This window comes from Mchenga conophoros, linkage group LG3 (genome assembly GCF_057382185.1).
Source record: "Mchenga conophoros isolate Kocher_MC1m ecotype Shallow Benthic linkage group LG3, M_conophoros_male_GT1.1, whole genome shotgun sequence".
In the NCBI taxonomy this organism is placed as follows: Eukaryota; Metazoa; Chordata; class Actinopteri; order Cichliformes; family Cichlidae; genus Mchenga; species Mchenga conophoros.
In genome coordinates this window covers 21,436,155-21,452,692 of record NC_140528.1, presented here as the reverse complement: position 1 = coordinate 21,452,692, position 16,538 = coordinate 21,436,155, and the positions used below count along the sequence as shown (strand labels likewise).

The following is a 16,538-nucleotide window of genomic DNA, read 5'->3' as shown; positions in this document are numbered from 1 at the left end:
TTAAAGCAAAAATTGGGAAACGTAAAGTCTGAAGTCTTCATATTAAGGGTCATCTGTCAAACAATATTCTTTGCTCTGGGTCTAAACAGAGCGCGTTGTGTGTGAAGTCTTCTTTTGCGCATGCAAATGCACAAATGCGTCCTTCATTTCCCCGAATTTGAAGGATTCGTCGGGTGTGTCCTTCGTGGCCCACCATATCCCAGAATTCATAGCGCGGCCCAGCCAAATTTCAGCTGCCAACAATGGCGGCTGCTACTAAGTTTTCAAATTACTCTTATTAATCTTTCTGGGTCACAAAATAAACTTTTAACATATTTTCAGGCGAGAAAGTAGCTGTGTAAACTTCAAATATCTGCTTGGTTTATCAAGACATCGCATATTTGCAAAAGTGTGCCGACGTTTTCGGAGACGTCTGTTACCCACCCGCTCGCTAGCAAGCCGGGGGGTTCAATGGTCACTCCAGCCGGCGAGAGCAGCGGACGCCCGGCTTCATCGTTTTCAGACCCCTGCTCTTTCGCTACTCAGGTTAAACATGATATATAAGTCACCCGGATAACTTAAAAATGTAATTGTTTGCCTTTTTTCTGTGTTTTATTTGTTCCGGAGTAAATCGGTTTGGCTGAGATCAAAGTTCCTCCGGGATTTTCACACAGCTGAATAAACGTTAAACAGGAAACTGATTAAACAGAAGTGTGAGACGGTCGAGAGTTTACGCCAGTGTCCTGTTATATTTTAGATAGCAAGGAGCAGATGGCCGAGTTTATTAAACTCCACCAACACAGCGGTGACGCAAATCTGAAGGCTAGACCGTCCCATTTCACAGCCTCGCACTTCCAGCCTTTTCGGTCTTTGAAGGACCCGGCCCACGTAGACCGCGAATACCGGGTCCTCCGAAGGATGCAGCCAACGTTTTGGGACACAGCTAGTGTGCGATGTTCTTTCAGTGTTGCACTTTGTAGACGCTCCCTGAGCACTGGTCTCACAGCCAGCTGCACATAGAGACCAGTGTTGTTAGTCCAGGTCAGAAGATGACTTGTTGGAATGAAAATGAGCTTGTAGTTTGTCTGCTTTAATAATGTGACTGGAAAAAGGTGTTGGACTTCAAATATGTCCATTTCTTTCACACTTCACCTTTAAAAGTGAAGCCTTGTGGTTCCTGGAAGGAAAAACACGACTTTTTCAAGTCTTTGTCCTGTTTTTATGATAAATGTACGACTTTAATGTGAAACATTCAGAGTTTTTTCTCTTGTTGTGTTTGTTTGAAGCTGCTTCCTGTTGGCTTCAGCTGTTTGGAGTTTCCATTTTCTAAACTTCTACATTCTGAACCTTCTTCAGCTCTGAACAGATGATGAAACACTGAATGATTTCAAGCTCACACTTTGTCTAATAAACTTACATCTTTCATTCTTTATACAGATTGAGTCGCTGTGGTTTGTCAGAGATCAGCTGTGATTATCTGGCAGCAGCACTGAAGTCCAACCCCTCCCATCTGAGACAGCTGGACCTGAGCTCCAACAACAAGCTGCAGGATTCAGGAGTGAAGCATCTGTGTGGTTTCCTGGAGAGTCCAGGATGTGGACTTGAAACTCTGAGGTCAGTCAGCATGTTTTAGTTGTGCTGAGATGAATATGATGTGAAAGTTGTGCTGACACTAAACTGCAGACATCAGGCTGATATTATACTGATCCACACTGAGGATCTTCATGGTAAAGTCTGTTTTCTTCTTCTCTGGTTTAGTCCATTGACTGCAGCAGAACAATGTTCACATTTCAAAAAGTGAGACTCAACGTATGGCCCGCGGCCCACACGCGGCCTGCCCACCTTCCCTGATTCAGAGAGAGGGGAAGTATCAGACACAACAATGAATAATCCACAGCTGACTGTCTTTAGCAGGTCAAAGGTCACGGCACACAGCAGACAGTGGGAAATATTATAATTCTGATCATTTATCAGCACATATCCATATGTATAAAAACAAAGCTGACACTGTGAGACTTGATCAGAGGTGTGATCATCACAGCAGAGGCCTTTGTGTCAAAGTCACTGAGGATCAAACAGAAACACATGAAGCAGATTTTCCTGTTCTGGCTTTTTATAGCAGATAACCTTCAAAATATTCTGCAGTCCATCAAAAACTGAAGCAAACCATGAATCAACATGTGAACATGAGCTGATGCTGCTGAAGTGAAGCAAAGTTACAGAGGTTTGATTACAGACACAGCTGAGAGTTTGTAATCTGTCATCATTTTAAAAGGTTTACATTTCTTCAGTATATCCACATTTGCAGCTGGTACCTCAACCTCCACTTGTCCAACACAACTGCTGTCCACTGCCTCCATGACATTGTGATTTTGCTGTTGGTCTTCTGTCAGATCTTCATCAATCACTTCTGCACGGGGCACACCTTCAGACTCTGCAGCTGCATAACGAAAGCCTGTAAGATAAAATTAGACATAAGGTAAATGTACACCAATATTCCAATGACAGGTGTGTGATTCATCTGGAAGTTATGTGCGGATTAGTGTACAGTGATAGCAATTTAGTATGTTTTTAGAGGGGGGGGGGGGGGGTTGTTTACCTCCGATGGGTGCTCTTTTTCGCTTCCGTTGCGTACGCCTTGAGTGCCGGTCCGAGTCTGATACAGGTATGTCGTCATGCCCCATGTGCAGTGTTGGTGCCCAGTCTGGATTTGTTACATCCATTTCATATGCTGGTTTGCCTGCAATAATGCCAAATCATAAGCTACTCAGTCGACATGATGTGGTTCTGCAGCATCACACATTAGCATGTTTTATCTCATTATCTATGACCTCAGCACGTTGAAAATAACACTAAAAGCCTTTCAAGAGTGATATGAATTAATTTAGAACTCACCGGAAAGAAAATGCCGTGAGCAAACCAACAAAAAGCTGGGGATTGCAGAGAACTCGATATCCGCTCGTCTCACCGCTGCAATCCAAGCCTGACGTCTTTGTTTAGTAATATCGGATACATGGGATCCCTCACGTTGCCTCCAGCATGGAAAACGATGAAAAGAGAGCCCGTTATCCAGCTTCTTGCCTTCACGATCGTGTGATCTAACGTTGCAACCGACAACACAACACGTACGATCCATAGCTGAAATGGTATCCTTTGGCTGGCCTACTGTCATGGCGGAAGGGGGCATGGCCCATCTCCCGTGACATCACGCTCCAAAGCCCTATAGGTGGGAAAATGTACCATGTCGACCAATCAAAAATGATATGGAAACATGACATTTGGTTGTTTAGCAAAAGGGGGAAGTTTTAGGAGTGACCGGCAAGAGAGAGCGAGTGAGCGAAAGAGAGAGAGAGTTTTGATACGTGAGAGATTTGTGACGTTTACCGTGTTTGGTCTCAAGTTAGTTTGTTGTCTTGTGTATTTAGTGTGTAGCTGTTGTTTTGTTTTGTGTGTCAGTTCTACTAGTGATCGTCACAGTTGCTGCCTTAAAGCCAACAAAGGCAGATTGCAGTGTAAACGCTGAGTGACACACCTGCTGTCAGACCTGCAGGTTTATCCCTGTGCTGTTCTCATATGTGTTAGAGTGACACAAACTATTGTTTGACACCTGATTGTTCTGTAAATAGTTTGAAATGATTATATGAAAAACGTCTGAGCCTTGGCTGCATTTTTTGGTAAATAGTACCATATAACTTTGTTGTTTGCAAAACGTGTGCGTATTTTTAAAAATGTACAATCTCTATTTGCATTTCAAGTTATGAAGATGATTCGTTAAACATGTGTGTGGTTTTTACAGTCAAAATATCACTTTCTACTTGTATTTTAAATTTTGTCTGAATTTAGATAAATTGTGCTGATACAGTTGGTCAAAATGAGAAAATAACAGATTGGCAAGATGAACTGTTTTTAAAGGTAAAATATAGAGGCCACATCAAAAGTAGTCAAGAAGGGTTAAAGGCTAAAAGCAAAGTTGTCACCAAGTACTGTTTATATTTGTGTGTATTGCTGCAGCTTTTTTGAGTATTAATTTGGTGCCTTTGTGTGAAATAATGGTATTGTGAGTGATCCATATAGTCACAAAGAATAGCCACTTGTTTCTGTGCTACCAAAGTTCCCCGGCTTTCATTCAAAATGTGTTTATCGTCAGCACCTGCACATTAAACTACTTAAACATTATAAATGTCTTCAAGCTCACACTGAGGCCTGTGGGGTACTATCAGCCACTGAGACAGTACACACATTTATATGTGTTTGTATATGAATATTTCATACTTTAAGACTGCCTGTTTATTTAAGGGAGATGAACAAAATACATTGGAATTGTACAAAATAATATCATGGATGATAAATTAAATAGATTTTAAGTAGATGCTTGTGCATTCTTAAAGTCTTATATGTTGAACTGAACTATGTGATCTGTTCAAAGCCTTAATCTTAATTTGAAGTGAAATGTGCATTTTGAGTTTATACACTATGTATATAAGGCGACCGTTTCCTTTTGCAGTATTTTTGTGTGGTGTACTTTTCTATGTCTTAACAAAAGGGGAACAAAGGTGTTTAAGTTCACCTAGGATGATGTGTTTTAATTTTCACATGGTCTTGCTTGAATTTGACCCTGACAAAGGCGTATGAACTCTGTCAGCTGTTTGGAGTTTCCATTTTCTAAACTTCTACATTCTGAACCTTCTTCAGCTCTGAACAGATGATGAAACACTGAATGATTTCAAGCTCACACTTTGTCTAATAAACTTACATCTTTCATTCTTTATACAGATTGATGGACTGTGGTTTGTCAGAGATCAGCTGTGATTATCTGGCAGCAGCACTGAAGTCCAACCCCTCCCATCTGAGAGAGCTGGACCTGAGCGACAACAACAAGCTGCAGGATTCAGGAGTGAAGCATCTGTGTGGTTTCCTGGAGAGTCCAGGATGTGGACTTGAAACTCTGAGGTCAGTCAGCATGTTTTAGTTGTGCTGAGATGAATATGATGTGAAAGTTGTGCTGACACTAAACTGCAAACATCAGGCTGATATTATACTGATCCACACTGAGGATCTTCATGGTAAAGTCTGTTTTCTTCTTCTCTGGTTTAGTCCATTGACTGCAGCAGAACAATGTTCACATTTCAAACCTTCAAAGAAGAAGAAAAATCCTCCACTGGATAATTCACTGTGAAACTCTCCAACTCTTCATTCCACCTTAAAGTCTGTCTGACACTGAAATCCAAAGCAAAATGTGCGTTTGCTTTACAGACAGCAGTCCAACACAAACATACACACATCATCCAAAACACAGTCCAACATCCAAATCTCCTCCACTGCCAGCATGAATGATGGGAAAGAGAAGGAGGAACACTCTGACATTCAGGGTTAGAATGAGTTTCATGAAGCAGACTGTGAAGATCAAAGCTGCATTAGAAAGCTTACATGAATGAATGAGTGGACAGAAGTGGACAGAGATCATCTGAAGCACTTCAAAGGCTTTAAATCAGCACATTTCTCTTTATTCTTTATCAACTCTGTTAGTTTCTCTCAGTTTTCTGTGGAATGAAGCTAACAGCAGGCTAATAAGATGCTGACCAATAGGTTTCTATTAAAGGTTGTAATTTGTATATGAAAAAGTGCTTTGGCTCAGCAGGGATCAGCTTACAGGTAGAATACAGCTGCTGGATGGGATTAGCATGTCATAGCTATCTACCAAACTGCTAACTGGGGGATTTCAGGCCATCTATGGATCATTTTTGCTAACTGTTTATTCAGCTTAGGCTCACAGGGCTGCAGCCTGTGCCCTAGCTGTCATAGGGCAAGAGGCGTGGTCCACCTGCACAGGTGAGCAGTCCATCACAGGGCCAACAGAGAGAGACAGAGAAGCACTCTCTCACATCCACACCTACAGCCAATTTAGAAGCACCAATGAACCTAAGCAGCATTTCATTGGACTGTGGGAGAACATCCAACCTCCACAGAAAGGCCAACAAGCTTCAACCTACAACCTTCTTGCTTTAAGGCACTAGTGCGAACCACTTTTCCCCATTTCAGCCCAAATCCTGCATCTTCCTGTTTCTGACTCCAGGCCAGCTCCACTAACACTTTCTCATCAGACACTGCCACCTAGTGGAGGAAGTCTTAGTCCCATTTGAAGCTTCAGATGACAGTTAGTTCCTTTACAAAGAGGTGGAGGTGGTGGGGCCACAGCACCATCATCACTGAGTGCCATAGGACACTTAACCTTTGTTTCCATATGCTGGGAACTTCCTGTTGTTCCAAGGAGGACTGGAAAATGTGTGAAAATCTCCCAGTCAGTTCCTCACAGCACACTTCAATCATTTCCCTCCCACAGCATCAGGACCAGGGCTTTTTCTCTCTTTGGTCCCACTAAGAGATTTCCACACAAACACCTCATCAGTGGGACTCTCAGAGCTACCAGCCCTTTGCTACAATCACAAAGCTCTTCATTGAAATCAATGATATCAAAGCTGGAATCCAATGAGTCCAAGTCTTCTGCTGATTCAGCATCACATTCATCTTTGCTCCTTGTTCTGCATCCCCACCATGGACTTCATTCCTTTCCAAGCCAGCCTTGAGTGTCCTTTATTCAGCTCATCCTCTGCTTTACTTTTACACCTGATTTTAGCTGCTTTATCTCTCTTTCAACAAGTTTCTGTGCCTCAATCTTTTTCTTCTCTCCCTCATAACAAGACAGCTTCTTCTGCCTGAGAACATGTTGGAGTGATTTACTAATCCAGGGCTGCTTATTGGGGAAAATGCTTCCTGTTTCCAAAGTAATCCCCATTTTTCCCAGAAAGAAATGTAAGTAGAAATCGATGATCTAAGTGAGAACATGAGCCTTTAACAATAGCAGCAAAATATTTCTCCAATCTCAATACTCCCTCTCTCGACCTCTGGAACAGCAGAGGTCGCAATACATTGTGTTGGGTCACTCCTCGGCCCACTCAGCTGCTTCCATGTCCATCCATGGCATCATGGACATCGGGGTCACCACTCCCGCTCTGACCCTCTCTAGCCGTCCTCTGGCTCAGCAAATCAGACAACCTCATGTCATCTAAGTGGTCCAGTAATAAACACCAGCTCCCCCTCGAGAACACTCCATGCGTAAGATTAGGTTTTTTCTGCGTCCCTCTCTTGTGGTCCATCATGCCTCGGGCCTCCAGGATCCTCACCCCCCTGTGGTCGCCGAGATCTTCTGTAAAGCAAACCAAACACCTTTTCCTGCACCTCCCTAACTTATCATCTTTGGGACTCTTTAATCAAAAGCCTGATCCTAATTATCTTCTTGACTTATTGACTTGTATTTATATATATTCTTCAACGTTACTCATCATTTTAAAACTCTTAAAACGCTGCTTTCACGTCCCTGCATGCGTTTCCTGTCGCTTGCCTTATCTAATCATCAACATCCTGTACACAGAAGTCTCGCTGCTGCAAGGCCTCCACTCTGACCTAGAATCTCCTTTCACAAGAAAATCATTATAAGCGCCTATTCTACTAAAAGATCCAAAAAAAAACCAACCACTTTAATCAATTAAGTTTAAACATATAAGCAATTACTCCTGCATACATTTTATCACAGCTAAACGCTGCCTTGAAACAACTCCTGTGTGTTAACACTAACTTCATTTTAAAACTCACATTTCCTATGTTATAGCCTGTTTTTGGTACAGCCTTTTTATTTCATCTTGCTCCTTTGATGTAACAATACCTTCTCATTCTAGTTTATCAGACTTAACCAAAATATATGCTTTCCTTCCTTTGGTCCTTCTCTAAAGCAAGAAACTCCTATTCAGTTCCTCTTTTCTGTCACTTGTTACAGGGCCAGCTCAAGTTCAGTTAAACGCTAAATTAATTTGAGGCCTTTTGCCTGGAATCAATACTGTCATGTGTGTTTATGGACTCTATATGTCTGTAAGCGTGTGCAATCCTTCAATAACTCATATCATCCTCACAGTAGATTGGCTAATCATAGCGCTAGCCAAAGGCTCGTGACCCTCAAGAGACGAATTGAGCCACAACTCCCTTAAAGGCACAAAATGCAATATGTATAAAAAGTCATTTCTACGTATAAGCTCTCCCCTTTATCCTAAAAATAAATCTATGTAATATCTGTATGTGTGTCTTCTATTCATTAATGTAATTGTCAGTTATTTTCTCTCTTTATTTTACCTTCTTCTTGTTTACCTCTTTGTTTGTGACGTGGACATCCCTAAACCATCCTGAGTTCCGGCTTCAATTTCAACCCAATTGTACCCTCTATTCTCGCAGTCGAACTCGTCTGGGCTTCACCTTCCCACTGGCCCCTGTGCCCTTCTCTTAGTGTCCTTTGTTGTCTTGTGATCCCCAGCAAACACAGTCTGTTTCTTCTCTGTTTCTTCTCCGTTGCTCTTTTCAGTATTTTCCTTTTAGATTAAATCCCAGCCTGGCAAAATATCCCATTCAGTGTCTTTAAACAGTTATGTCACACTGTTCTTACCAGCCTGCAGTTCACCGTGCATTTTCCATCACGTGCTTTTCTTCCATGCTGCTGCTGGTATCGTCAGTGTAGTTTCAGTTGCACTGTCTTTTGCCTGCTGTTAATTCTTGAAGTCCACGATGTTCTGTCGGTCTTCATCAGGAGATTAACTGTCCTATGAGCTTCTTCTCAGGATCGGGACAAGTGGGAGGTCAAGCTGTAAAATTTTAAGCCAAAATCTGGCCTGTTTTCCTCCCAATTCTGTTAATCAATGGTTTTGTACTCAAGATTCTAGGTTGAAAGAAGTCCACCTGTATTGACACACTAAAGCATACAATTAATATCCTTTTCATTTCTTTTCTTAAAACCTCCATTTGCTTCATCTGCCTGGAGTTTAACTCGTATGTTTCTCTCTCTGTGTGCTCACTTGTCACAGTCAGTTCCTTTTATGGGCATGCAAAGTTCCTGTCACACACACCATTTCCTGTCAACCTTGCAGCTGCTCAGAACCATATTTTCTGTTTCTATCTCTCCTGTTTTGTTTTTTTTACAGGCTAATAAAACTCTTGTTTTACTAAGTCTTGATCTAAAACAATTCACCCTTATTTCACGCACACACTTCTAAATATACTAAATTCTTTGCGTTTGTCAGATCGTCTCACACACACACCGCCTTTTCTCTCACACTTCCACTTCTGCACTCACTCTACTATCAACTTTCATAGTGTTATTATTATTTATTATTTTGTACAAATCACACCCAATCACTCAAAACCTGCTACTCACAGCATTCACACACTTAAACTGTGACAAGAGTTGAGGAATATACTCACAACACGCTTTCCTAAGAGTATTTCAGACATGCCTTTCATAATCAGAAAGAGCAAGTCAAAGAAAACAATTGAAACCTCTATTAATTCTCACAGCACACTCATAGAATAGAAAAAATAAAACACACCAGCATTTATTGCTGATGAGAGGTTACTCCTAAAAGTAATATGTTAGTCTTAAATATATACAGTGCACTCACTATATTTATATATATATATATCAAAACTCAGTCAATTACTATACATCCACTACGGCAACTCAAAACTTTATTTATAGCCCTCTAATGAACATAAATGGCGTCTTAAACACACACTCAACAATGTTTGCAGCAGTATTTGTAAAACCAACTGTGGTTTAAACAGTTCACTGCTGACTAATTTGCATTTTCACACTCACACACACACAGTCTAAAAATAGCTCCAGCACTGCCTCAGACTCCTTTCACACAGAGATCTCTTATTTTATATTACAAAGACGTCTTATATTTACAACCACTGTCACATCTGTCAGCTTTAGCGCCTAAACAATTTCGACAAATTTAAGTTAACGGTCCAACCGATAAAGTCCAACTTTTTTGTGATCAATTAACCAGTATCTGTCCAACAGTTTCTGGCCTCATCTCTAAAATCCCTAACTCAATTTAAAAGCGTCAACCAACCCAAACTTTGCCTGAAGCTCTATTTTTGGCATTTCACAGCCAAGGCTTACCCCGAAGTTTTAAGTTAAAGTTACACGCCCGAAGTCCAACTTCTGCTGGCCAAAAAAGCGCAGACTACCGTTCCAAACGGTAAGGAGACTCTAACTCCTAGTTATTCTGGAGTGCCCCAAGCTCCACAGTGACCAACTGACTATCCCTCTTCGAGGACAATGCCTAAGCGTCCTTGGCATTGGCAAGCGTTACCTCTGAGCACTGCGCTTCCTATCAGTCCAACTGACGTTCTTGAATAATTTATAATACTTTGGAACAACAGTAAAACAGCCAAAAAAGTGTAAGACTGAAGCAGGTCCAACCTTATAACCAATACGGGCTCCACCCCAAACAATAACCAAATTCCCTAATATACTAAAATCACTCAGCAGTCCAACTGCTTTCCACGGTCCAACTGTATTAAATCCTTTAGCGGTCCAACCGCATTCAATCATTTTTAGCAGTCCAACTGCATTAAATCCTCAGTACTGTCATGAGATTCTCATCAAAATCAAAGCAGACATTCCCCAGTAATTTCAGTGAGTAGACTTTAATTTGTAATGTCCAATTTGGCACACTTTGGAAATAATTCAACAGGTAGTGCCTTACCTTTGGATAAGCGGCTTAGAACAACAATGAGAAAAAGAGAGCTGATTATTAGCTCATCAAAACACAAAACAAAATCACAATGAATTATCAGTTAATTTCATTTAAAATAATTCATTAAGTATTTATGTACAATTCAAATTAGTTAATTACATATTTTGTTGGTTTGTTTTCTATTTTAATTATTTTACTGACACATTTAATGAATTATTTAATGATGTATTTATTTAATTCACGTTGCTACTCCTGGCCCTGCATCGCTGTTCATAAATACATTTTATTTGTCAGCTTCACCCATCAAAGTCAGGGGGCGGGGTTAATGCTGATCAAGTCAACACCATTGCTTTGGTCTGGTGGGCGTTCTTTTAGTGGGCTTTTCTCAATACTAAGTAGGCCTACACACCAGGGTTTGGACATGTGTGGACCCAAACTATACTTTTACCCTTTTTTGTGTGTCACCAAATACACTTTAATATTTTCTAGACAAGAATGTAGTGGCGTAATCTTTAACCTCTTTTGGCTCCAAACAGAAGTGACAGACTTGAGCAGGGTTCATTTAAAGGCTGACAGAAGTGGAGTGGTGACGGGGAGATGTTTGACAGGACAGTGTTTCAGCCTCCACAGGTTCATGTTGTGCTCCATCAGTCAGTGAAGATGAAGTCAGTGCTGATGAGGCTGTAGAGTGTGTGAGGGATGTGAATGAGGATGATGAAGATCTGATGATAGCAGATAAAAACAGGCTGCAGAGACTTTGAGCCATACAGGGCACACAGTGTGTGTACAGAACAGCTGAAATCATTATGGAGGCCTCACTGGAATATGGAAGCATCACAGTACAGCTTCAGTGAAGCATTAAAGTCTCTGATATGAGATGAGAAATGAAGCAGCCAGAGCTTTTTCATGAGTGGAAACCCACTGTGACTGTGAGCTGCTGCTACAGCCTCCAGATTAGCCAGCAGCTCATCCTGCTCAACATTTTCTCACCAACTTTAATGGAAGTGTGATGTTTTCAGCTGGAGTGATGGTCAGGGTGGCCTCCCTCTCCTTTTCTTCTCCTCTTCCTCTTTCATTTGTAAAGCCACTTCTGCTGCTTTCATTCATTTGGAAGTCCTGTAGCTGAGTTTGGGAGAGACTAACAGCCTCGGCAGCAGAGGGGAGAAAGGCTGTAACACCACCACTTTACTCTGTTCTACCTGTCACATCATTTTATCAGGAAACAAATATGCTCATGTTTTTACTATGTTTGTCTTGAAGATGTAAGAAGATCACATGGTGCTTTTTCTTATTGTGTTGGTTTGTTTGCTGTCTCTTGGATGGAGCCCAGCTGTGCGTGGCCCCTGGGCCTGTGGTCAGAGTGTGTGCTGGATAATCCGGCCCAGGATGAGGCCAAACTGACATGGGATGAAATGTCTGTCACATAATTGAGCTTAGTGCAGTTTCATTTCTGCACAATTTAAAAACAACCAAAACTTTGTTCTGTCTTTTCTATGTTATACTGTAGACTTTCTTTGATACTGTGTCCAAAAGGAGCAGCTTTTACTTTGAAGGGGAGGCGTCTCTGTTTCCTCTTCAGGTTGGATGATGGAAGCAAATTAGTAGCTGTGTCCCAAAACGTCGGCTGCATCCTCCAGAGGCTGCATTTGAAGGCCGATTACGTCACAGCCAGGCGATGAAGGCTGTCCGTATTTGTCGACTCCTTCAAATGTGCCCGACAAATGCGTCCTTCATTTCCCCGAATTTGAAGGATTCGTCGGGTGTGTCCTTCGTGGCCCACCATATCCCAGAATTCATAGCGCGGCCCAGCCAAATTTCAGCTGCCAACAATGGCGGCAGCTACTAAGTTTTCAAATTACTCTTATTAATCTTTCTGGGTCACAAAATAAACTTAACATATTTTCAGGCGAGAAAGTAGCTGTGTAAACTTCAAATATCTGCTTGGTTTATCAAGACATCGCATATTTGCAAAAGTGTGCCGACGTTTTCGGAGACGTCTGTTACCCACCCGCTCGCTAGCAAGCCGGGGGGTTCAATGGTCACTCCAGCCGGCGAGAGCAGCGGACGCCCGGCTTCATCGTTTTCAGACCCCGCTCTTTCACTACTCAGGTGAAACATGATATATAAGTCACCCGGATAACTTAAAAATGTAATTGTTTGCCTTTTTTCTGTGTTTTATTTGTTCCGGAGTAAATCGGTTTGGCTGAGATCAAAGTTCCTCCGGGATTTTCACACAGCTGAATAAACGTTAAACAGGAAACTGATTAAACAGAAGTGTGAGACGGTCGAGAGTTTACGCCAGTGTCCTGTTATATTTTAGATAGCAAGGAGCAGACGGCCGAGTTTATTAAACTCCACCGACACAGCGGTGATGCAAATCTGAAGGCTAGACCGTCCCATTTCACAGCCTCGCACTTCCAGCCTTTTCGGTCTTTGAAGGACCCGGCCCACGTAGACCGCGAATACCGGGTCCTCCGAAGGATGCAGCCGACGTTTTGGGACACAGCTAGTGTGTGATGTTCTTTCAGTGTTGCACTTTGTAGACGCTCCCTGAGCACTGGTCTCACAGCCAGCTGCACATAGAGACCAGTGTTGTTAGTCCAGGTCAGAAGATGACTTGTTGGAATGAAAATGAGCTTGTAGTTTGTCTGCTTTAATAATGTGACTGGAAAAAGGTGTTGGACTTCAAATATGTCCATTTCTTTCACACTTCACCTTTAAAAGTGAAGCCTTGTGGTTCCTGGAAGGAAAAACACGACTTTTTCAAGTCTTTGTCCTGTTTTTATGAGAAATGTACGACTTTAATGTGAAACATTCAGAGTTTTTTCTCTTGTTGTGTTTGTTTGAAGCTGCTTCCTGTTGGCTTCAGCTGTTTGGAGTTTCCATTTTCTAAACTTCTACATTCTGAACCTTCTTCAGCTCTGAACAGATGATGAAACACTGAATGATTTCAAGCTCACACTTTGTCTAATAAACTTACATCTTTCATTCTTTATACAGATTGAGGGACTGTGGTTTGTCAGAGATCAGCTGTGATTATCTGGCAGCAGCACTGAAGTCCAACCCCTCCCATCTGAGACAGCTGGACCTGAGCTCCAACAACAAGCTGCAGGATTCAGGAGTGAAGCATCTGTGTGGTTTCCTGGAGAGTCCAGGATGTGGACTTGAAACTCTGAGGTCAGTCAGCATGTTTTAGTTGTGCTGAGATGAATATGATGTGAAAGTTGTGCTGACACTAAACTGCAGACATCAGGCTGATATTATACTGATCCACACTGAGGATCTTCATGGTAAAGTCTGTTTTCTTCTTCTCTGGTTTAGTCCATTGACTGCAGCAGAACAATGTTCACATTTCAAACAGTGAGACTCAACGTATGGCCCGCGGCCCACACGCGGCCTGCCCACCTTTCCTGATTCAGAGAGAGGGGACCCTGATTAACTGTGTAGTGTTCTTCCTCACAGTTCTAAGTATCAGACACAACAATGAATAATCCACAGCTGACTGTCTTTAGCAGGTCAAAGGTCACGGCACACAGCAGACAGTGGGAAATATTATAACTCTGATCATTTATCAGCACATATCCATATGTATAAAAACAAAGCTGACACTGTGAGACTTGATCAGAGGTGTGATCATCACAGCAGAGGCCTTTGTGTCAAAGTCACTGAGGATCAAACAGAAACACATGAAGCAGATTTTCCTGTTCTGGCTTTTTATAGCAGATAACCTTCAAAATATTCTGCAGTCCATCAAAAACTGAAGCAAACCATGAATCAACATGTGAACATGAGCTGATGCTGCTGAAGTGAAGCAAAGTTACAGAGGTTTGATTACAGACACAGCTGAGAGTTTGTAATCTGTCATCATTTTAAAAGGTTTACATTTCTTCAGTATATCCACATTTGCAGCTGCTACCTCAACCTCCACTTGTCCAACACAACTGCTGTCCACTGCCTCCATGACATTGTGATTTTGCTGTTGGTCTTCTGTCAGATCTTCATCAATCACTTCTGCACGGGGCACACCTTCAGACTCTGCAGCTGCATAACGAAAGCCTTTAAGATAAAATTAGACATAAGGTAAATGTACACCAATATTCCAATGACAGGTGTGTGATTCATCTGGAAGTTATGTGCGGATTAGTGTACAGTGATAGCAATTTAGTATGTTTTTAGAGGGGGGGGGGGGGTTGTTTACCTCCGATGGGTGCTCTTTTTCGCTTCCGTTGCGTACGCCTTGAGTGCCGGTCCGAGTCTGATACAGGTATGTCGTCATGCCCCATGTGCAGTGTTGGTTCCCAGTCTGGATTTGTTACATCCATTTCATATGCTGGTTTGCCTGCAATAATGCCAAATCATAAGCTACTCAGTCGACATGATGTGGTTCTGCAGCATCACACATTAGCCTGTTTTATCTCATTATCTATGACCTCAGCACGTTGAAAATAACACTAAAAGCCTTTCAAGAGTGATATGAATTAATTTAGAACTCACCGGAAAGAAAATGCCGTGAGCAAACCAACAAAAAGCTGGGGATTGCAGAGAACTCGATATCCGCTCGTCTCACCGCTGCAATCCAAGCCTGACGTCTTTGTTTAGTAATATCGGATACATGGGATCCCTCACGTTGCCTCCAGGATGGAAAACGATGAAAAGAGAGCCCGTTATCCAGCTTCTTGCCTTCACGATCGTGTGATCTAACGTTGCAACCGACAACACAACACGTACGATCCATAGCTGAAATGGTATCCTTTGGCTGGCCTACTGTCATGGCGGAAGGGGGCATGGCCCATCTCCCGTGACATCACGCTCCAAAGCCCTATAGGTGGGAAAATGTACCATGTCGACCAATCAAAAATGATATGGAAACATGACATTTGGTTGTTTAGCAAAAGGGGGAAGTTTTAGGAGTGACCGGCAAGAGAGAGCGAGTGAGCGAAAGAGAGAGAGAGTTTTGATACGTGAGAGATTTGTGACGTTTACCGTGTTTGGTCTCAAGTTAGTTTGTTGTCTTGTGTATTTAGTGTGTAGCTGTTGTTTTGTTTTGTGTGTCAGTTCTACTAGTGATCGTCACAGTTGCTGCCTTAAAGCCAACAAAGGCAGATTGCAGTGTAAACGCTGAGTGACACACCTGCTGTCAGACCTGCAGGTTTATCCCTGTGCTGTTCTCATATGTGTTAGAGTGACACAAACTATTGTTTGACACCTGATTGTTCTGTAAATAGTTTGAAATGATTATATGAAAAACGTCTGAGCCTTGGCTGCATTTTTTGGTAAATAGTACCATATAACTTTGTTGTTTGCAAAACGTGTGCGTATTTTTAAAAATGTACAATCTCTATTTGCATTTCAAGTTATGAAGATGATTCGTTAAACATGTGTGTGGTTTTTACAGTCAAAATATCACTTTCTACTTGTATTTTAAATTTTGTCTGAATTTAGATAAATTGTGCTGATACAGTTGGTCAAAATGAGAAAATAACAGATTGGCAAGATAAACTGTTTTTAAAGGTAAAGTATAGAGGCCACATCAAAAGTAGTCAAGAAGGGTTAAAGGCTAAAAGCAAAGTTGTCACCAAGTACTGTTTATATTTGTGTGTATTGCTGCAGCTTTTTTGAGTATTAATTTGGTGCCTTTGTGTGAAATAATGGTATTGTGAGTGATCCATATAGTCACAAAGAATAGCCACTTGTTTCTGTGCTACCAAAGTTCCCCGGCTTTCATTCAAAATGTGTTTATCGTCAGCACCTGCACATTAAACTACTTAAACATTATAAATGTCTTCAAGCTCACACTGAGGCCTGTGGGGTACTATCAGCCACTGAGACAGTACACACATTTATATGTGTTTGTATATGAATATTTCATACTTTAAGACTGCCTGTTTATTTAAGGGAGATGAACAAAATACATTGGAATTGTACAAAATAATATCATGGATGATAAATTAAATAGATTTTAAGTAGATGCTT

The 16,538-nt window shown here is 41.7% G+C and overlaps 2 protein-coding genes and 1 pseudogene across 4 annotated transcripts in view; all 3 read left to right on the top strand.

The window, feature by feature from the left end:
- Positions 1–4,948, top strand: part of LOC146577666 (protein NLRC3-like) — a 90,569-nt gene extending 85,621 nt beyond the window's left edge. For 2 of the 3 annotated variants that reach the window (XM_085268232.1, XM_085268235.1), the window contains one exon: positions 4,753–4,948. In XM_085268232.1, coding sequence (XP_085124358.1) covers positions 4,753–4,948 — 196 coding nt within the window. Of the gene's footprint in view, positions 1–1,416; positions 1,613–4,752 lie in introns of those variants that run through there. The other variant, XM_085268234.1, reaches the window with a different exon arrangement.
- The window catches only part of LOC146577658 (carboxy-terminal kinesin 2-like), a 372,043-nt pseudogene that overhangs the window by 117,291 nt on the left and 238,214 nt on the right, over positions 1–16,538 (top strand).
- LOC146577664 (protein NLRC3-like) overlaps positions 1–16,538 on the top strand; it is a 73,055-nt gene that overhangs the window by 9,027 nt on the left and 47,490 nt on the right. The gene's annotated exons all lie outside the window — the stretch shown is intronic.